This window comes from Callithrix jacchus, chromosome 20 (genome assembly GCF_049354715.1).
Source record: "Callithrix jacchus isolate 240 chromosome 20, calJac240_pri, whole genome shotgun sequence".
NCBI lineage: Eukaryota > Metazoa > Chordata > Mammalia > Primates > Cebidae > Callithrix > Callithrix jacchus.
In genome coordinates, this window is record NC_133521.1 from 47,706,017 (window position 1) to 47,728,255 (window position 22,239).

Here is a 22,239-nt window from a genome sequence, read left to right on the forward strand (position 1 = left end):
GAGACAGTTAAGCCCTGGGATGTCTGCGGGTCTCCCTGACAGCCGTCAGGCCTTACCACAAGAGCTTGGAGAAGCGGAGTTTTCTCCAAACTTCCCCAGGAAGGAGATGTCTCGGCCACTGTGGATGTCTCCTTCCCTGGCTGGCTAAACAGCGGGCGCCTTCCCAGTGCTGGCACTGCCACACAGCCGAGGCGCCCTCCAGCAGCCCTCATGCGGGCGTGACCGACGGCTTAGAGCATCTTGCCTTAGTGTCATTCATTTCAGTGTCACCCCAGGTTCACATGTCCATCTGACCTAACAGGCATTACTAAATGAATTAAGATCACCTGTGAATAACTAAGATCACCTAAGAATAACTACTACAGTTAATTTCTAGTTACTTTCTTCTGTTATTTATATGGAAATAGGCTGAGGCTTCCGGCTCCTGCCTCAGCACTTACGGAGTCTCCGCCCTACACCTTCCAGGGTCCCCCGGGCCTGAGCCCCATGTACAACCTGCCCATTGAGGCTCCCACTTCCGTGACTCCTCACCAGCCTTCCAGAACCCCCTCCCTCAAATTGGTGTCTGAAGGTTGGCTTTTGCGGGGAGCTGAATGAAGACATCCGTGTGCAGCCTAGTTCCCTGAAAACATCCCATGTTAGTAATTTTCTGGAAGATGCTTTTGATTGGGTGGCACTTCCCTGGGGGGTTCAAAACAACAACATGGCCACATCTGGTCTTCTCTGTGGTCGTTTGGAGACAAGGAGCAGCGCTAGGACCAGCGTCTCAGGAGAAAGCCCTAAGCTGAGAAACTGTCAGGGCAGGGAAGGTGAATGCAGGCGCTCCCTTACTGAGATGGACATCCACTAGCCTCAGCCTTCCCCTTATAGCCTCCAAGGCAGGAAGCGGAGCCCCTCAGCCCCAGCCAGTGGGCTCCCCATCTCCTCAGAGATTCCCAAATGGCTTCACCCTTGTATGAGGACAGGACATACGCAGTGCTTGCTCGTGAGGCAGGAAGAGCACAGTTCCACAGGGAGAAAGGAGGCCGTGACGGGGTAGGGAGCGGTGCTGGCGAAATCCCCTCCTTTCCCAGAATTCCTAAGGATTATTCCAACCGCTGGACTAAGCTCAGGTTTTGTTTTAAACCTTGCCCAAATTCCTCTGTAGGAGGTCCGGGGAGTCATGCCCTGTAAATCATAAATTCTCATCAGATGGGTTCATTTAGCACTGTATATCGCGACTTACTCTCCAATCTGACTCTGGCATGACATTATGTGACAAAGAAGGATGCCAAAGTATTTTACCCCATTACTAGTTTATTTGCCATGTTTTGTTGTTTATTTATTTATTTATTTATTTTTGAGATGGAGTCTCTCTCTGTCACCAGGCCAGAGTGCAGTGGTGCGATCTCAGCTTACTACAACCTACACTCTCCGGGTTTAAGCGTTTCTCCTGCCTCAACCTCCCGAGTAGCTGGGATTACAGGCACCTGCGACCTTGCCCAGCTAATTTATTTATTTATTTATTTTTTACCTCCTGGGAACCTTCAGAATGAAAATTTTTTTATTTGGTAGAGAAGGGGTTTCATCATTTTGGCCAGGCTAGTCTCGAACTCCTGACCTCAGGTGATCCACCCACCTCAGCCTCCCAAAGTGCTGGGATTACAGGTGTGAGCCACCATGCTTGGTGCCAGGATGGAATTATCTGGGGGTGCTTACTCTGGTCAGTACCGGTAAACAAAGGCCAGCAATTCTGGCAGTTACAGATAAGAGAAGATATGCAGCTTTACCTCTCTGCATTTGCAAAGTAAACTAGCAGTTTACAGAGGCCAAGGTTAGCAGTCATTGTGAGGAGGACGGAAATAGTTTTGTCATTTTATAAAATGGCAGTGTACAGGTTCTAACTCTAGGCCAGCTATATCACAGTAGGAAAAAACCACTAATGGCATTTCTATGGATTTTCCTTAGGTTTGTCAACTGAATAATGATGAGGTTTCATAGATTTGGAAAGGAGAGCTCTATTTCTCATGAAGAGTTGCAGCCTGGTCATTTGGACAGGCAGGAAAGCATTGCTTCTGGCCAGAAGCCAGAAATAGGGGCAGAAGACTAAGACAGAGATTTACACTGATGTAAATGGCTTGGCCAGACACACATACCCCTATAAGCTATATGAGGAGTCATGAATATTTATGAGAGGAGAAATGTGTGCATTTGTGACTGAGCTTCCTGCCTCTCTCTGGGTCCAGTGTTCAAAAAATGGCACTGTTAGCACAACTTGAAGGTGGAGTTTTTGGGCCTCTGGCCTCCATGGTGAAGTAGAGAATGCGGTGACCCTCACTATGCATTCTCTGTGGATTGGCTGCAACCGCTGCCTTGTCAGTGGTCTTTTATAGGGAGGAATGCAGTTAATTGTATTGGAACTGCAAAAGGGCCATAGCAGTTGTGGTGGTGGAGTCTCTCAAAAGGGCGGGTTTCAGCTGGGCATGATGGCTCAAGCCTGTAATCTTAGCACTTTGGGAGGCCGAGGCAGTTGGATCACGAGGTCAAGAGATCAAGACCATCCTGGTCAACAAGGTGAAACCCCGTCTCTACTAAAAATACAAAAAATTAGCTGGGCACGGTGGCGCGTGCCTGTAATCCCAGCTACTCGGGAGGCTGAGGCAGGAGAATTGCCTGAACCCAGGAGGCGGAGGTTGCGGTGAGCCGAGATCGCGCCATTGCACTCAAGCCTGGGTAACAAGAGCGAAACTCCGTCTCAGAAAAAAAAAAAAAAAAAAAGGGCGGGTTTCTCCCCATCTCTACTAAAAAAATACAAAATTAGTTGAGTGTGGTGGCACATGCCTGTAATCCCAGCTACCCGGGAGGCTGAGGCAGGACAATTGCTTGAACCTGGGAGTCAGAGGTTGCAGTGAACCAAGATCATGCCATTGCACTCCAGACTGGGCACCAAGAGTGAAACTCTGTCTCAAAAAAAAAAAAAAAAAAAAAGCGGCTGGTTTCAGTGTAGCCCTTGGGGAAGAAAGCCTAATGGTGGGTAGTGAGGAAGAGGGCACAACAAGGTGAGCTCCTGTAACATCATGGCTGGGAACGCAGTTCTCAAGCTTTCTCCGGAGTGTCCTTGCCACAAGGGTTTCTGTTCAGTCGGTTGTGGGGTTGTTTAAAAGTGTGTCACCTCCCACCTCACTCTCTTCTTCCTGCTCTGGCTGTATGATGTGTCTGCTTCCCCTTTGTCTTCCACCATCGTTGTGAGTTTTCTGAGGCCTCTCCAGAAGCCAAGCAGATGCTGCAATGCTTCCTGTGCGGCCTGCAGAACCATGAGCTAGTTAAACTTCTTTTCTTTATAAAGTGCCCAGTCTCAGATATTTCTTTGTAATCGTGTGAGAACAGAGTAATACAGAAAATTGGTACCAGGAGCAGGGCATTGCTATAAAGATACCTGAAAATGTGGAAGTGACTTTGGAACTGGGTAACAGGCAGAGTTTGGAAGACTTTGAAGGGCTTGGAAGAAGACAGGAAGATGAAGGAATGTTTGGAACTTCCTAGATACTGGCTAAAGGGTTGTGTCCAAAAAGCTGATAGTGACAAGTATAGTGGCACAAGGCTGACAGGGTCTCAGATGGAAATGAGGAACTTATTGGGACTGGAGTAGAAGTCATTTTTCTTATGCTTTAGCAAAGAACTTGGGGGAATTGTGCTTCTGCCCCAGGGATCTGTGGAAGTTTGAACTTGAGAATGATGATTTAGGGTAAAGGCGGAAGAGAATTCACGATGCAGCCTAATTGCTTTTAACAACCTATGCTCGTATGTGTGAGCAAACAAATGATTTAAAATTGTAACTTATATTTAAAGGGGATGCAGAGGGTAAAAGTTCAGAATATTTTCAGCCTTGCCACGTGGTAGAAAAGAAAAACCCACTTTTAGGGGAGGGACTCAAGAAATCTGCATAAGTAAAAAGGAGCCACGTGTTAATAGCCAGGACTATGGGGAAAAGGCCTTGAAGGCAGCTCTTCCCAGCACACGCCTGAAGGCCCAGATCCCTGCTGTCTTGTGAGCCCCACAATGCAGGCATGCAAGGGGTGGGCTCCCAAGGCCTTTGGGACACTGGTCCCTGCATCCTGGCCACTCCAGCTTCAGCTGTGTCTCAGAGGGGCCCAAGTACAGCTCTGGTGGCTGCTTCGGAGGGTGCAAGCCATAAGCTTTGGCGGCTTCCATGTGGTGTTGAGCCTGCGGTTGCACAGAGTGCAAGAGTTGAATCTTGGGGACCTCCGGCTGTGTGGAACAGCCGGGATGTCCAGGCAGGAGCCTGCTGCAGGGGTGTAACCTCATGGAGAACCTCTGCCAGGGCAGTGGAGAGAGGAAATGTGGGGTTGGTGCCCCAACACAGAGTCCCCACTGAGAAGCTGCCTATCGGAGCTATGCGAGAAGGGCCACATCCTCCAGACCCACCAGTAGCTTGCATCTGTGCCTGGAAAAGCCTCAGGTACTCAATGCCAGCCCATGAACGTGGCTATGGAGGTGCTGAACACTGCCAAATTGCAGGGTCATATCTGCCACAGGCCTTGGGAGCCCACCCCTTACATGCCTGCATGTGGGATATGGACAAGGAGATTAGTTTGAAACTTTAAGATTGAATGACTGCCCTGTTGGGTTTAGACTTGCATGAGGCCTGGAGCTCCTTTCTTTTGGCTGATTTCTCCATTTTGAAATGGGACTATTTACCCAATGCTTGTAGTCCTATGGCATCTTGGAAGTACATAACTTGTTTTTGATTTTACAGGCTCATAGGTGGAAGGGATTTGCCTGTGTCAGATGAGACTTGGAACTTTGAACTTTTGAATTAATGTTGAAATGAGTTAAGACTTTGAGGAACTGTTGGGAAGGCGTGATTGTGGTTTTGCAATGGGACAAGGGTTGGAATAGTACGGCTTGGATCGGTGGCCCATCAACTCTCATGTCGAATTGTAATCCCAAGTGTTGGAGGTGAGGCATGGTGGGAGCTGATTGGATCATGAGGTGGATTTCTTATGAAGAGTTCGGCACCATCCTCACTTGGTACTGCTTTCATGACAGTGAGTGACTTATCATGAGACCTGGTCATTTAGAAGTGTGAGACCTCTCCCTCCTCACTCTCTCTCCCTCCTTTCCACGTCTCACTCCCCTTTGCCTTCTGCTGGAAGCTAAGCTTGCCAAGGCCCTCCTGCAGGCAGAAGCCACTGTGCTTCCTATATAGCCCTACCTTCGGAACACAGTCATGGCTTCGATCACGGCAGTGGAACAGAGAAGGCTAACTATAATGATACTTATATAGAGATCTAAAGCTTCTTTACTTGAAATGTTCCTGAACTGACTGATACGTAGGAAAATCCATTACATGTTCTAGATTGTAAAAGAAGGTGAGAAAAGAAAAATAGCTCAGAGCAGCCTGAGCTGTGTGAGGTGTGCAAGTTTTATCAGGCCCAGAGTGATGTGAGTGTGGGACTTAAGTCGTGCTCCCTACACCTGTGCCTGGGGGCAACTGTTTAAAGGCATTTGTTCCATCCCTGAGCTTAAAGCTAGAAACCCTCTCCACTGACTGACCTGTGGACTCAGAAACTCGGTTTCCAACTATTCGCCTTTGTTTTTATTTTCATAGAAATTTCCCCTCATTAAATGCCTGATGGTTGGTACCGTCTAGCATCTGTCACTTACCACCAAGTCCCAACTGAGGATTGAGCTGGCTTTGAATGAACAAAAGGCAACTGAATGAGAAAAGGAACTCAGATTGTTGGGAGTGGGGAACTGACTCATTCTGAGCACTCCATTTCCCCTCTGACTCTCCATGCCCTGGGGACATTTTGGTTTGAGAGCCCTTCTCTCACCTCAAGAATCAGATTCAGAATCAAAGGCAGAGCTTTTTCAGGCAGCAAAGCCAGTGGCCCACGCATCTGGGGCACTTACTCCCTCTCCACACCACCCCTGCTTAACTTTCTTCTGGTGGAAACTTCAGCACATTTCAGTCATGTGTCCGCTGCAGGGACAGGAGGCTTGATTCCTAAGCCTCTGCCGGAGGACAGGAAGACCTAGGCCTGCAGGGATGGTCTTTCTGCCCTCCTCGAACTTGGCTGGGTCTTGACAGAGAGTGTGGATCTTAATTAAAAAAAAACTTTTCCTTTATTTATTTTTATAATCTTTTAAAAAAAAAGAGTAAGGTGTTTGTTTTTACATTTTTGTGTGTCTGTAGAAGGAGAGTGAGGATCTAGGATTCCCCTGGAGGAAGCAGGGGCGTTCCTTCCCTGATGGGAGAGTCTTCCCTCAAGTGGAGACACAAACACGCAGGTACATGCACATACACCCTTGAAATCCCTTGCACCCATACAGATATATATACCGAGGGCACACAGCCCCACACCCATGCATGCAGGCTTAACACATATAGCACACGTGAACACATAAATACACACATGCATGTTCCATCTGGCTTTCACCTCTGGGGTTACAAAGATTGGAGGAAATCAGGAGAGGAGACGTGGGGAGCCAGGGAGAGAATGGCAGCAGAGAAAGGGGAAGAGGCCATTAGGTCCATTAGGGGAAGAGGCCACATTCCTCAGGAGACCGGGGAACTCCCTTTCCTGACACGACTCTCAAATCCTGTTTCTCTTCCTGGACCTGGGAATTGATTCTCCAATAATTAAACCAGATAGACTCCAAGCTTATCTCTTTCTGGGGGTTGAATTCCTGTGGAGACTTGGGCTGAACAGATGAGTTCTCTGTGGCCCTTCTGGACTGTTCTGCCTTCAGTGACAAGGGAAGAATGAGGTGTACACACTTGGGCTTCAGATTTGTATGGAGACAAAATTTATTAGAACAGGAAGCAAAAAACAAAAATGGAGGGATCAGTGTGGAAAAGAACCACATGTTGACGTTCCTCTGAACACTTACAAACTCTGTTTTTCTTTCTCATCTCTCGTCATGAAAGTGACGGATTTGTTTAATCATCTATTTCTGATCTCTTTACACTCTCGGGGAATATAAGGGGTCAGCAGACTTCCTCTGAAGCCACCTCAGAGTTGGGGTGTGCAAGTGTGTGGTAACCATGTTTGTCTTCTTGTGCCTATTGAGATGAGTTTCATTACTAATGACTTACTCATCCTCTCTGCGGACATAGGGCTTCTCCCCTGTGTGTATCCTCTGGTGACTGAGGAGGTTTGACTTCCGGCTAAAGCCCCGCCCACACTCCCTGCAGACATAGGGCTTCTCCCCTATGTGTGTCCCCTGGTGACTGAGGAGGTGTGACTTCCGGCTAAAGCCCCGCCCACACTCCCTGCAGACATAGGGCTTCTCCCCCGTGTGTGTCCTCTGGTGTCTGAGGAGGGCTGACTTAAAGCTAAAGCCCCGCCCGCACTCCCTGCAGACATAGGGCTTCTCCCCCGTGTGTGTCCTCTGGTGACTGAGGAGGTTTGACTTCTGGCTAAAGCCCCGCCCACACTTCCTGCAGACATAGGGCTTCTCCCCGGTGTGTGTCCTCTGGTGACTGAGGAGGTGTGACTTCTGGCTAAAGCCCCGCCCACACTCCGTGCAGACATAGGGCTTCTCCCCCGTGTGTGTCCCCTGGTGACTGAGGAGGTTTGACTTCTGGCTAAAGCCCCGCCCACACTTCCTGCAGACATAGGGCTTCTCCCCTGTGTGTGTCCTCTGGTGACTGAGGAGGGCTGACTTCCGGCTAAAGCCCCGCCCACACTCCCTGCAGACATAGGGCTTCTCCCCCGTGTGTGTCCTCTGGTGACTGAGGAGGTTTGACTTCCGGCTAAAGCCCCGCCCACACTCCGTGCAGACATAGGGCTTCTCCCCCGTGTGTGTCCTCTGGTGACTGAGGAGGACTGACTTCTGGCTAAAGCCCCGCCCACACTCCGTGCAGACATAGGGCTTCTCCCCCGTGTGTGTCCTTTGGTGACTGAGGAGGTGTGACTTCTGGCTAAAGCCCCGCCCACACTCCCTACAGACATAGGGCTTCTCCCCCGTGTGTGTCCTCTGGTGACTGAGGAGGGCTGACTTCTGGCTAAAGCCCCGCCCACACTCCCTGCAGACATAGGGCTTCTCCCCCGTGTGTGTCCTCTGGTGTCCAGTAACATCTGACATATCACTGAAACCTTGCCCACACTCTCCATACTTGGCTTTTGCAATTCTTGAGATTCCTACCCCCACAAATAATTTGCCTGTGTCCACCGGATTCACTTTCTGGCCTGTTCTGGACTCTTCTTCCATCATTCTTTCTTCCACTCTAGAGCTCCCCATTTGTCCTTTGGGTGGGTTAGAAAAGGCCCTTGCCATCTCCCTCTGCCATGTCCTTATATTCAAGAGTTTGGACCTTTCTTTGGTCTCTTGACCTTTGGTTTTGTCATTAGAGTTGCATGGATCAAAATATTGCTGCTCCTCTTTCTGTTTCCCTGGGCAGGGATTCTCTGGTTGGAGGAGTTTTCTAGTAGATGTTCCTGGGAAGTTCTGAGAGGAATGATTGCGTTCCACATGATGACTGAGAAATTTCTGACTTGAGAAGGCCAGACAGCATGAGGGACATGGATGAATCTCTGGCTTTGATTCTGAAAGAGAAAGTTTTTGGTCAGGGTAGATGTTTTGGTCAGGCCTTACCACATATGAAGTCATGAAGATGAAATGAAGAACCAATCATTCTTCATGTGTTAACAATGCAAGCGGCTGGGCGTGGTGGCTCACGCCTGTAATCCCAGCACTTTGGGAGGCTGAGGCGGGTGGATCACGATGTCAAGAGATCGAGACCATCCTGGTCAACATAGTGAAACCCGGTCTCTACTAAAAATACAAAAAATTAGCTGGGCATGGTGGCGCGTGCCTATAATCCCAGCTACTCGGGAGGCTGAGGCAGGAGAATTGCCTGAACCCAGGAGGCGGAGGTTGCGGTGAGCCGAGATCGCACCATTGTACTCCAGCCTAGGTAACAAGAGCAAAACTCCGTCTCAAAAACAAACAAACAAAAAACAATGCAAGCTCGCTCCTACCACGTGCTGGATGGACCTTCACAGTCCATTTTTCCATTCCATTTTTATTCACTACATCTTACAAAATCCAGATATCCCACATCTTGGGCCTTTCTATATATTGGCCACACTAGGTAACCTCAAGCAGCATCAGAGGCAGTGACATTCCTCACATAGATGGAACCTCAGTGACCTTTCCCCCACACTACAGGTATCTTCCAAGTCCTATAAAACCCTCCCTGATCACCCTCTGCCACATCCTTCCTCCCTGGTCCCTGGGTACTTTCACTGACACTAGGTCTTCAGCTATTTTATTCTATTAAGAAATAACACTCTTGATGACTTAGGTGAGATTGTCCTTAGTGACTTCCTAAGAGGGGAAAGAATGATTAGGAGCACTCAACCTGGAGATCCACAAATGTGGTTAAAGAGAAGATGTGTGAGCTAATCTGAATTTGAGTCTCCTCATTCAAAATGACATATTTAATTGAGGACTGTTATGAGCTTGTTTCTCCATCAGGAAGTGGGACTCAGGTTGGCCAGCACAGAGCTGTCCAGGTCAGGGCCTGCTGCTCCAACTAGATGCATGGGCTGCTTTTATTTCAGATTCTACAGATCATAAAATGAGAATATGCTCTTTCTTAGGCTGCATATCAAGTATTTATGCTTGATTTATTTCATTCAGTCTGAGCCCATTTCAAATACAATAGGAAATCTTGTTTCAAAAAATATCCCTAATCGGGCTAATCTCCGTGCTCCCTACCTTCACCCTCTCACCCAGAAACTGGAGTAGCTCTGAGGGGATGACCAACTGCAGTCTATTTTCCAAAAATGAGCCAAAGCTGAAGTCTTTCTGGCCTCAGGACCTTTGCACTAGCTGCACCCAGTGCCTGGAACCCTTTGCCCACAGGCACTTGCACTTCTCAAATGCTGTCTCCTGAGAGAAACCTTCCCTAACAGTCCCCTGCCATACTCTACCCTCACCTCACACTGATCCCCAGGTACTCTTCCTGGATTCATTTTCTCCAAAGCACTAATCACTGTCTGATATTACACATAGGTCTGTATGTATTCATATGATTCCCTAATTTACATGTCATCTGTTCAAGAGTAGTTTTTCTGATTGTCTTGATCTACTCGTGTTTACACTTCTTGCAACTTTTATTTACTACATCTTAAGAAATCCAGAAACCCCACATCTTGGGCCTTTTCTACATGTCGGCTGGACTAGGCAACCTCAAGCAGCATCAGAGGCAGTGTCTATGTGCAGCGTCATCTGGCATAGAGTAGGTATTTACATGGCAGCTAATTGAGATAATGAATGAGTGAATAACAACACATGCACATCATAAGAAATAAAAAGGAAATGCCAGAAGGAACTACCTTCTTGGGAGAGCTGGAGGTGTTTGAGAACCTGATTTTTGTCTATTTTGTGCATGAAGTACTTAGAATATAAAATCAAAAATTTAAAAATATAAAAGTAATTCCCAATAGGCAAAGGTGTATAACATGAATCTTTAATTTTGGAAGCCACTGATTTGAAATTTTACTGACTTTAGATGTCATTTTACTCTACTTAAGAGTTAAACCATGAAAATTCTCAAGGATAATTCTTTCTTGTCCTTTTAAAAGAGTAATAGTGATGCCTACCTCTCCCTGCCATGAGCTCTTTCTTCCACTTGCTGCCCCACTTGATGCCCAGTTCCTGGCCATACTCATCCCCATACCAGACTAGCAGTTCACAGCCTGGCCTAATGACTCGGCAGGTTCTATAGAAGATCTGCCTGTGGTACTGGAAGGCCACAAGGTTCTGCTCCTCATCATCCCGGGCACAGTTCACATACCTGGGGTTAAGGCAGCAAAGGGAAAGAAAAGAAGCAGTGAGTTCTCAGTATCTGTCAGATCCAGGTCTGGCCCATCACCTGCTGGTCTAGGCCTCCATGGTCTAGTGCTGACCACTCCCCCACCACTCCTCTGGGAGCCTCCTCTTCTTTCCTAAATCTCTTTCACAAGGTCATATGAACTTACACTTCTGACCACAGTGCTCCTGCTGCCTGGGAAGTGTCCCTGCTGTGCCTAATCAACCATTTTTTCAAAGCCCAACTCTGGACTTACCTCCACCTTGATTGACCATAAAACGCATCAATGCCTAGCTTCTCTAAACTCTAAATTAATTCTGTTTTATACCACAGAACTTGGTGCTTGATCATGTACTCTGCTTCTAGATTAGCGTCCATCAGTCTACATTCAGCCCTAGTCCATCTTTCTTTGAGAGGGTCTTTGCATGACCTCTCTCACGCAAAGGTCAACTGTAGGGTGACCTCTCTCCTCAGTCACCCTACAGTTCACCCAGGGGCTGTTCACCTGCCTTCCCCAGGTTTCCAGAGAAACTTAGAAGCCTCTTTCTCTTGACCCGGTAACAGAACAGTAATAGTTTATTCATTTTTCTATTCTCTGGTGCAACGAGAGCCCATTGTGGAAAGGGGCTGGGTCATCCTGCAGCTCACGCCTCCTTAGGCTTCGGTTTTAATTTTACTCAGGCCAGGAAGATTTGCTGCCCTCACAGATTAAAGGTCCTTTGCGTTGGGTTGTCTTGGTAATGTGTGTTTCTAAAAAAATAAAATTGTGGTTAAATGTTCCTATAAGCAAATGTTTCATGTCCGTCTGCAATACATCCTCCACATAGGATATGGGTTGTATGATCCGTTCAAGTATGAACTTCACTTCCTAACCCGGAACATACTAAGTGCTTAATAAATGAGGATTACATAAATTAAAGCATGAATTCAGTGTCCCCGTGCATCTAGGCTTCTCAAGGTTTATCTTGGTGCCTCAGTTTTGTCTAACATACAGATTTATGTTTTGTTACCAATAAATCATAATATCTATATTTTTTCTTTTATTTCTAAATGTTAATGGTATAAAACAGCACTGTGTGGAGAAAATAGAAACACGGAATGTGAAAATCATTGAGGGAGCCATGATGAGAAGAAAGGAGATCCGGGATTGTGAGAGAGGAAGGTTTGTTCTGAAAGTCAGAGAGCTACTGGCCTTACCTCATCCAGTTGGCCCAGGATTTATCCTTTCCATCCACATACTCATAGCAGTTTCTCCCTTTGGTGATCTGAGTTTCAGAAAAATAAGGTAAAGGCTTTTTAGAGAGTAAAAATCAGAAGAATTATTTTACTCCATTGTCCTCAGTGGCCTTTGGGTCTGCGTGGCTTCAGCTGCCAGTTGAGCCCACATGGTTTGCTCATCATCTACACATCTGAGTTGATTTGTCCAGTCAGAGCAGAAGCCTCACAAGGGAGGATGCACTTTTTGTCTTTGTACCACTCTGCTCCCACATACCCTCTGATCTCTAAATAGAAGTTCCACGTTCATGCAAAGACCCTTGAGTCCACAGAGCTAACCATGTTATCTCTGCCTGTACCCTAACATGAATTTGCTGCTGTCCCCGCAAAGGCACAGAAGGGATGTGGGAAGACAGAACAGGGGAAACGGCAGGTAATTCTTACCAGCCAGGAGTATCCGCTGCTGGCTGCCTCTTCGTCTTCTGTAACTCGGCCCTCATACGGTCCAAAGTGCAGACCCAACGGCAGATCAGAGGCCTCATTCCATACTCCAAGCCCAGCCTGAGGGATGCCTGATGGCCCAATTCTCAGCCCAGGGGGAAGGCTGAGGGCTGCATGGTTGGGATGCCCCTTGTCCACTGCACTGTCCTTCACAAATGTCGGTGGCCCATGAGCAGCACAGCTGTCAATGAAGAAGTTCTGACACATCTCACAATCTGGAAGTGAGGGCAGCAGGGATTAGAAAAGTTTTAATCCAAGTTCCTTGATATAAGAGCTTCAGAAAGAGCTCGGCACTCACATTACTTAGCCCCAATCCTGTAATCCAACTCATTAGAGTAAGGGAATGATTTGGGGGCCACATGATGAAATTATCGTCCCAGGACATCACAGCCAACTGTGTGAGTGGCTGAGAGGGTCACTTACAGAGGTAGTCATCGTCCTGAGGCTCGCTGACCTCTTTGTATGCAAGACCCTTTCTTTCTCGCAGGCTATACATCTTTTCTTCAGTGTCCTTCCTCCTGAGTTCTAGGTCAGAGAAAAGGAAATGGGTAAAATTGGGAGTCTGGGGTGTTCGTCCCTGTTTCATAAGAAAACAAAATCTCCTGACATCAAATTAGCATCTACCTTGCTACATATTCTAGTCTTTACTGCTTCAGAGGGACTTAGACCCCACGTCCGCACTGACTGCAGATGTCTATTCAATTTTAGTTCTGGCTGTTCCCATTATCTCATTAACCTCCCAACCTTTCTACTTGTAAAATGTTTAATTCATGCATTTATTCCTTCAGAAAATATTTCTTGAGAGCACATTACATCTTAGGCATTGAACAAAGCCTGGACATACAACACTAAAAAAATATGGTCTCTAGAGGGGATCTTCTATAAACTAATAGACATTTTATGGAAGAGGAAATGTAGAAATGCACAAAGGAATATCTATTATCAGAGAGGTACTTATTGAACACTTTGCATGTATCAATTCATTTATATTTAATTATTTCAAACAATATATGAACTACATGTATTTGATCTCATTTTACAGATTATCATTCAAGAGCTCAGAGATTTTATAAGATTTGCCCGGGCTGGGTGCGGTGGCTCACGCCTGTAATCCCAGCACTTTGGGAGGCCAAGGTGGGTGGATCACGAGGTCAAGAGATCGAGACCATCCTGGTCAACATGGTGAAACCCCGTCTCTACTAAAAATACAAAAAATTAGCTGGGCATGGTGGCGCATGCCTGTAGTCCCAGCTACTCGGGAGGCTGAGGCAGGAGAATTGCCTGAACCCAGGAGGCGGAGGTTGCGGTGAGCTGAGATCGTGCCATTGCACTCCAGCCTGGGTAACAAGAGCGAAACTCCGTCTCAAAAAAAAAAAAAAAAGATTTGCCTAAGGTCCCAATGCTTCTATGTGGATTATAACCCAAGTGAGTGACTTTAAAGTTAATGTTCTTACACCCTATTCAATACTGTATCCAAGGCCGGAATGGTGGCTCAAACCTGTAATCCCAGCATTTTGGGAGGCCGAGGTGAGCAGGTCACTTGACCAGGAGTTCGAAACCAGCTTGGCCAATATGGTGATACCCTGTCTCTACTAAAAATACAAAAATTAGCTGGGCTTGGTGGTGCATACCTATAATTCCAGCTACTTGGGTGACTGAAGCATGAGAGTTGTTATTACCTGGAGGCAGAGGTTGCACTGAACCAAAATCGCGCCACTGCACTCCAGCCTGGGTGACAGAGTGAGACTTGGTCTCAGTGAACAAATAAATAAATACTTTTAACAAAATGCTGCATCTAACTTCTGGTCTCACAATGGAGTCCAGCTTAAGCCCAGGCTAGCCAAGGTCTACCCCACATATGCAGACCATACTCATCAACCTTTCTAGAAGACATAGAGGGATTGAAGTTCCCCTAAATAGTTTTTCTTACCCAGTTTTAGTCTAGAGTGCTGTCCAGAGGTACTCGCTTCTCCAGGAGGGGACACTGGTTTCTGAGCCTGCTCTGGGCCACTTGTATTCAGTACATTTGCCGTTCCTGACAATTTCTTCAAACTAGATTCATTACCGAATGACGCCTTGGGCATTCCCTTCAATGTGAGTCACATATTAAACAACAACATGCATTTCTTTAGTTCTTTAAGGCTTGCAACATGTTTTCATACGCATGACGCTAGTTAATGCTTCAAACCTTGGAAGTACCTAGCGTATCTAAATACTAGAGGGAAAAGAAGTCTAAGTGGGTAGTGAATCTGGGACTGTAACCCATGTCTTAAGGCTCTTGCCTTCAACTTTCTCTCAAAATTCTCTATAGAAGTTAAAGGGAGGGAGGAAGAATACTTGGAAAGACTATCTGGAGAATCAACAGGTCTGTGAAAGAAGAGGGTAAGGGCTAACAGAGAGAAGGAGGGAATCTTCTATAAACTGGTAGACATTTGATGCAAGGGGAAATGTGGAAAAACACAGAGGGACAAGGCACATCTGGAAAAGGAGGTAAAAGAGCAGTAAGGTTGGGAACAGAACAGAGATGATTGGCAAAAATGTATCGAGACAACTGAGAAAGTGATGTCAGAGTTGCACGTTGCCATATCCTGGAAAGAATATTTGGTTTTGGAATTACTTAGTTCTTATAGCAATTCTGCTTGTCTGCTTGAATAAGGGTTAGGGTTAGCTAATTCTCTTTAGTTTCCCAATCCTAAAATTGGCATACATGCTAATTTTTTTTTTGAGAGGGAGTCTCACTGTGTTGCCTAGGCTGGAGTGCACTGGCACGATCTCAACTCACTGCAGCCTCCGCCTCCCGTGTTCAAGAGATTCTCTGGCCTCAGCCTCCCAAGAAGCTGGGATTATAGGCATGTGCCACTACACCTGGCTAATACTTATTTTATTTTTTGGTGAAATGGAGTTTCATTCTGTCACCCAGTCTGGAGTGTTGTGGTGTATCTCGGCTCACTGCAACCTCCACCTCCCGGGTTCAAGCAATTCTCCTGCCTCTGCCTCCCGGGTAGCTGGGACTACATATGTGCACCGCCACGCCCAGCTAATTTTTGTATTTTTATTAGAGACAGGGTTTTGCTAGGTAGGGCAGGCTGGTCTCGAACTCCTCACCACAATTGATCTACTCCTGGATTCAAGCAATTCTTCTCCTTCAGCCTCCTGAGTAGCTGGGATTGCAGGCATCCACCACCATGCCCAGCTAATTTTTGTAGTTTTAGTAGAGATGGGGTTTCACCATATTGGCCAGGCTGGTCTCAAACTCCTGACCTCAGGTGATCTGCCCACCCTCACCTCGCAAAGTGCTGGAATGACAGGCATGAGCCACCATGCCTGGTACTAATTCTTAATATTATAGTGAATATGGAAGATAATAATATTCACCAAATTGTTTTGTGAGCTACTTAATACAGTATGAATGTGAGAGTAATAATTTTTTTTGGCTGGGCATGGTGGTGCATGCCTGTAATCGCAGTGCTTTGGGAGACTGAGGCAGTGGATCACCTAAGGTCAGGAGTTTAAGACCAGCCTGGCCAACCTCACCTTTACAAAAAATACAAAAAACTAGCTGGGCATGGTGGTGGGCACCTGTAATCCTAGCTACTCGGGAGGCTGAGGCAGGAGAACCACTTGAACCCAGGAGGAGGAGGTTGCAGTGAGCCAAGATCACATCACTGCACTGCAGCCTCGGTGACAAAAGTGAAACTCTGTCTCAATAAAATAAAATAAAATAAAATAAAATAAAATAAAATAAAATAAAAAATGATAATTCTCACAGAGTGGGTGTGGTGGCTCACACCTGTAATCTCAGCACTTTGGGAGGCCGAGGTGGAAGGATTGCTTGAGTCCAGGAGTTCAAGACCGCCTGAGCCATATGGCAAAACCCTGTCTCTACAAAAATATACAAACATTAGCCAGGTGTGGTGGTGCATGTTTGTGGTCCCAGCTACTCAGGAGGCTGAGGCAGTAGGATATCACTAATCTAGGAGATGGAGGTTGCAGTGGACTGAGATTGAGCCATTGCACTCCAGTATGGGTGAAAGAGTGAGACCCTGTCTAAAATCCCTGCCCCCCAAAAACAAACAAACAAACAAACAAACAACAAACAAACATTATCTCATAGTCCTGATACCATCTCTACAGTTGGAATCTAACTCAAAGATATTTTCGGCATTCCTTGACCCTGTTACCTATAGTTTAATTCATAAATTTGGAATCACTCATTCAGAAAACACTCAGGAGGCTCTCAGAGGCCCTGAGCCAGGCTTAGGAGTTCTGAGAAGAAGCAGGTATGGACCAGACTCCCGAGGAGCTCACAGCGCAGAGGCAGCAGGCAGGCTAAACAAATGGTTCCAAACAGCATGAGAGTTTCCTAACTGGAGCCCAGAGGAAGGCGCTCTTACTGCCTTCTACAGGAACGAGCATTTGAAATCAGCTCCAGAATATCTATTTTCTTGATAGGGTGTAACCTATATGAAGTCCTAAACAATTTTCATGTTTGTTGTTTCTCAATCTTCAAACCTGAATCTCCTCAGGGCTGGAAGCTGCTTCCTCTGATCAGAATGGGTCCCTTATAAGGGGAGGGACCCTATCTCCTCTGGGGACCATCACAGTATGAACTGTCTATTTACTTGGAAGCTTCCCTTAATCAGAGTGTTTTAGCGCAAATCTCACTGTACCGTAACAGAGAAAAACTAGGTTGAAAAGTCGGTTGAATGAATGATGCAAAGATATATGGGTAAGGCAGCATAAATTTTATAAAACTGAAACTTTTAATGATCTTGTAAGTGCTTTAGAGAAGGAGTTTTGGATTAGACTGCATGTGATACCAGGCATATAATTGAACTTTTTTTTTTTTTGAGACGGAGTTTCGCTCTTGTTTTCCAGGACGGAGTGCAATGGCGCGATCTCGGCTCACTGCAACCTCCGCCTCCTGGGTTCAGGCAATTCTCCTGCCTCAGCCTCCTAAGTAGCTGGCACTACAAGCATGTACCACCACCATATCTGGCTAATTTTTGTATTTTTAGTAGAGATGGGGTTTCACCATGTTGACCTGGATGGTCTCGATCTCTTGACCTCGTGATCCACCCGCCTCGGCCTCCCAAAGTGCTGGGATTACAGGCGTGAGCCACCGCGCCCGGCCTAATTGAACATTGTTATACCTAAGTTTTCTCACTGAGGAAGTGGCTATAGTTATAGCAGCTACTTAGTAGGTGCTATATGTAAAGTTGAAGAGGTATGATATGTGAAGTTCATTCATGTAAAATGCTTAAAACAAAGTCTTAAATACTGAGAAAATAACACTACAGTCGTGATTATTATTACCGTACTTATTAACTCCTAAAATAATGATGGCCTCAGACATCGTGCAAGAGATATCAGGGAAGGAAGGCAGTAGATCCTAGGGCGCTCTGCACACTCTTCTTTTACCTGTGTTTGGATCTAGGAGGAAGATTTTTTCTCAGTAGGATTTGGGAAATACTTACCTTCTGGTGTTTACTCTGTCCCACTCTGAAGGCCATCCCAGGAGGTTTGACTAAAAGGTGACAAGAAATCAGTGGTTTGGTTGGTAAATGTTTCCAAACTCTGGAAGTTTTCTTTTTCTTTCTTTCTTTTTTGAGGTGGAGTCTTCCTCTGTGGCCCAGGCTGTGGTGCAGTGGCACAATCTCAGCTTTCGGCAACCTCTGCCTCTCAGGTTCAAGTGGTTCTCCTACCTCAGCCTCCCAAGTTGTTGGGAACTACAGGTGTGTGCCACCACACCTGGCTAATTTTTGTACTTTTAGTAGAGACAGGGTTTCTCCATGTTGGCCATGCTGGTCTTGAATTCCTGACCTCAGGCGATCCACCCGCCTTGGCCTCTCAAAGTGCTAGGATTACAAGCATGAGCCACCATGCCTGGCTCAACTCTGGAGATTCTCATTAGAGACAGAGCATTCTGAACCAGAGAGTGATGATTCCAAGTATTATCTGAGGGTGATTTGAAAATGTTTTCTGAGGTATCATTAAGGCCTATGCTTCTATTGAGGCATTGCTAATTTTCTTAAGATTTAAAAAACTAGATAAAACTTCATCTTTGTTTCATCCTATGTTCATAAAGTATCTATTACATTCATTTTTAAAATGTAAATTGACCGGCCTTTCATGACAAACACATTGAACAAACTAGGAAGAGAAGGAAATCACCTCAACATAAAAGGTTACATAAGAAAAGCCCATTTTTTAACATCATAGTCGATGATGAGAAACAAAAGCCTTTCTTCTAAGGTCATAAACAAGGTAAAGATTTCCAGTCTTGCTACTTCTATTCAACATAGTGCTGGAAGTCATAGCCAGAGCAATTAGGCAAGGTAATAAAAGGCATCCAAATTGAAAGAAAGAAGTAAAATTATCTCTATTTGCAGATGACATGATCTTACATATATAGAAAACTATAACTATAAAGATTCATTAGCTGGGTGTGGTGGTGGGCACCTGTAGTCCCAGCTACTTGGGAGGCTGAGGCAGGAGAATTGCTTGAACCCAGGACACAGAGGTTGCAGTGAGCCACTCACTTCTCCAGCCTCAGCCTCCTGAGTATCTGGGATTGCAGGCACCCACCACCATGCTCAGGTAATTTTTTTTGGGGTATGTTTAATAGAGACAGAATTTCACCATGTTGGCTAAGCTGGTCTCGAACTCCAGACCTCAAGTGATACGCCCTCCTTGGCCTCCCAAAGTGCTGGGATTTCAGGTGTGAGCCATTGTGCCTGGCCAGAGGTCACTCTAAATCTTACTGGGGGCTATGCATGGTGGCTCATGTGGTGTGAGCCACCATGTCCCAGCTACCCGAGAGGCTGAGGTGGGAGAACTGCTTGAACCCAGGAGGCAGAGGCTGCAGTCGGCTGAGATTGCACCACTGTACTCCAGCCTGGGTGACAGGGCAAGACTCTGTTTCAAAAATAATAAAAATAAAAAAATAAAAAGTCCTACTTTCCTCTTACCTTGCTGCCTAGGTGTCCATTCTTCATCAGAATCTTCAGTGTCATCCACCTGGAGTTTGATGGCCTGCCTTCGGTGACACATGAAAGCTGGTCGAGTGGCTCTGAGACCTGAAATTAAGCAAAAATTTTGTTCTAAAAGGGAAGAGCTGGGCCGAGGAACAAAGGGCAGTGGCAGTGGAAAGGGCCACAAAGCCAGTGTGGCTCAGTCTGATGAGCTGGCAGAATCTTGAACAAGGTCAAGATGTGACTTCTGCATGGTCAGTATCCACACTCAGCCCCACCCTGACACAAAAGAACAAAATTTCCTTCCAGATTTGTCTTCATACAAAAGGGAGCCGTGGGCACATACCACTACCTGAGAACTAAAATAACATAGGAACCAAAGACCCGTTTTATGTTTCCCAGGCTGGCATGTGCCTAGCACTTCTTGTTACCTATAGTAATCAGTGCATTATAGTTCCTTTTCATATTCCTATAGCGAGTTTTCTCCCAGTCTCCCATCTCTGCCCATTCTTCCTTGGAGAAGTACATGGAAATGTCTTTGAAGGCGTCTTTGACCTAGAGGAAGTAACAGATTCCATCAATGATTCCAGTACACATGGAGTGGGTGCTTTTCCTCTACCCTGTGTGTAGGGCATAGCCTGGCGCCTCTGGGAGTCTCTGTGAAACATAAAGACTTTCCCTTCTTCTCCAGATTGCATCCTCTTTAACTGAGAAGACACTGAGCATTTTCCTGGCTCTCTGCTGACACAGAGCAGTCACCGATGCTAGTGTTCTTTTCTCTCCCATGTCCTGGCCAGGACCAGCTGCCCCTATTCCATGCACATGCAGACAGGGTCACCCAGGGGTACAGGCCAGGAGTCTGCAGCACTCCAGAGACCAGCTCCTAGTCTGAGTCCAGCTTCACCTCCCCCACCTCTCACCATAGGCTTCTGCTCTGTTCTCCCTGTGTCTCCTTCTGGGCTCTCCTCTTGGGACCTTTCAGGGCTCATGGTGCCGGGACTGTCTAGAAGGCCCTGCTTCATTTCCAAGTGTGGGAAGGGCCCAATTCTCCCAACTCCTAAGCCAAAGTCTCCTGTGGAAAGAGAAGGTACTAAGAGGGGGCAACAGCCCTGACCACTACCCAGAACCAGGTTCTGTCTTCTTCATTTGGCTGGGGTGTTCAGAGCAGGAAGATGTGTGTTCCTGGTGAGGTCTTGAGCACCTCAGGGAGGTCTGGGGGTACTTATGGGATGGGAAGGTCTCTACTGGCCATGAACTACCACCTAATGTAAGCTGGATTTTGTTATTTCAGTTCCCCTGCAGCTTGGCTCATTCGGAGAGGGGGAGAAGGGTGGCACAGGGGCCTGGAGGGTTGTAGCTATGGGTGTTTGAGGGGATTCCTAAGGTGTGACAGCCAGCGGAGTCCTAAGGCAAATTTGAGGCCCCCCGACTGCTGGGACTTGGGTCACACTGAGGAGCAGGCTTTTGTTTCAGCGAGGCAAAATGAAGATTTCTCATAGGTAGGATTTGGGGATCTCTACCTGGGGATTCAGGAAAACTCCAGGAGTAAGGCGGTATGCATCCCTAAGAGGCAGCTATCTCTCAGGCTGAGATTTGGGGTCCCTCAGGCTGAAGAAACTGGGGGTTCTGAGATTGAGGGAATTTGGGGTCTCCAGCTGAGGAGCTTTGGCATCCCTCAGGCTGATAGTTTTTGTGTTTTTAAAAATGAGATTTGGGATCTTTTAGGCTGAAATTTGGGGTGCTCGAGTTGACAGGATTTGAGGGGATTTGGGGTTCCTCCGGATGAAAGAATTTGGGATCTCTGAGGCCTAGGAGATTCTGGGTCTCAGGTAAAGGAGATGTGGGTCTCTCATTAAGGGGCTTCAGGGTCTTTGACACCGAAGTTACTTAGTCCTTGAAGGGGCTGAGTTTTCAGGCTGAGTGTTTAGGTTATCTGAGGTTGGAGAAATTCGGTCTGTGAGTGAGATATTTAGGGTTCCTCAGGCCGAGGGGTTTGGGGTGCTTTAGGGTGAGGGGAATTGTGGCTCCTCAGGCTCGGGATATTTGGGGATCTAATCTGGGTAAAGGGATTTGGGGTCTCTGAAGCTGAGGCGCTTTGGGAGGTTTACGCTGAGGGGATTTAAAGTCCCTCAAAGGGTCGCAGTGAGCTGGGGTCGTGCCGCTGCACTCCAGCCCGGGCGACAGCGCGAGACTCCATCTCAAAAAAAAAGTCCCTCGAGGTGACGGGATTCGGTGTCTCTTCAGGCTGAGAGGATTTGGAGCTTCTCGGGGTGAGGGGATTGGGGGTCTTCCAGGCTAAAATATGAAGGTCTCGGGTGGCGGGTTTACAAGGGTTTCACGCTGCACGACAGAGGCTCCCCGTGCTCTTCACAGTCTGTCTCCCGTGCTCTCCTGCCGCGGTGTCCGCTGTGGCCGGGCGTCCTCTCGGAGCCCCTCAGGAGGTGAGACGTGGTGGAGGGCGAAGCGCCAGCTCGCAGCCCTCGGTTGGCACAAGCGGCCAATCAGCGCGGAGACCAAGGCGATCCCGCCAATAGGCAGTCAAGAGGTGCTAAAGGGGCGGGGAGTAGGGCGGAGCCTTGCCTGTCAGTCACGGGCACAACCCGGTTCTGGGCTCAGGAGGTCGGGGAGGGGCCTGGCTTTTGGCGCGCGTCTGACTGGAATCATCCAGCACGCAGGCGCAGTTTCGCGGTTTCGGTCACTCGGTTTTCCCCAGCTCTGGTG

At 47.2% G+C, this 22,239-nt stretch overlaps 1 protein-coding gene across 1 annotated transcript; it reads right to left on the reverse strand.

Annotated features, from left to right (window-relative positions):
- Positions 1 to 6,799: 6,799 nt before the first annotated feature.
- On the reverse strand, positions 6,800 to 21,964 carry PRDM7 (PR/SET domain 7). Its single transcript, XM_003735361.6, has 11 exons — positions 21,847 to 21,964; positions 20,439 to 20,590; positions 19,950 to 20,073; positions 19,516 to 19,623; positions 18,022 to 18,071; positions 14,475 to 14,631; positions 12,968 to 13,069; positions 12,488 to 12,759; positions 12,026 to 12,093; positions 10,620 to 10,813; positions 6,800 to 8,555 (listed from the first exon to the last, which is right to left on the reverse strand). Exons 2-11 carry the CDS (start codon positions 20,538 to 20,540, stop codon positions 7,099 to 7,101), a joined length of 2,634 nt encoding a protein of 877 aa, XP_003735409.6. The 5' UTR covers positions 20,541 to 20,590; positions 21,847 to 21,964; the 3' UTR covers positions 6,800 to 7,098.
- Between the last annotated feature and the right edge of the window lie 275 nt (positions 21,965 to 22,239).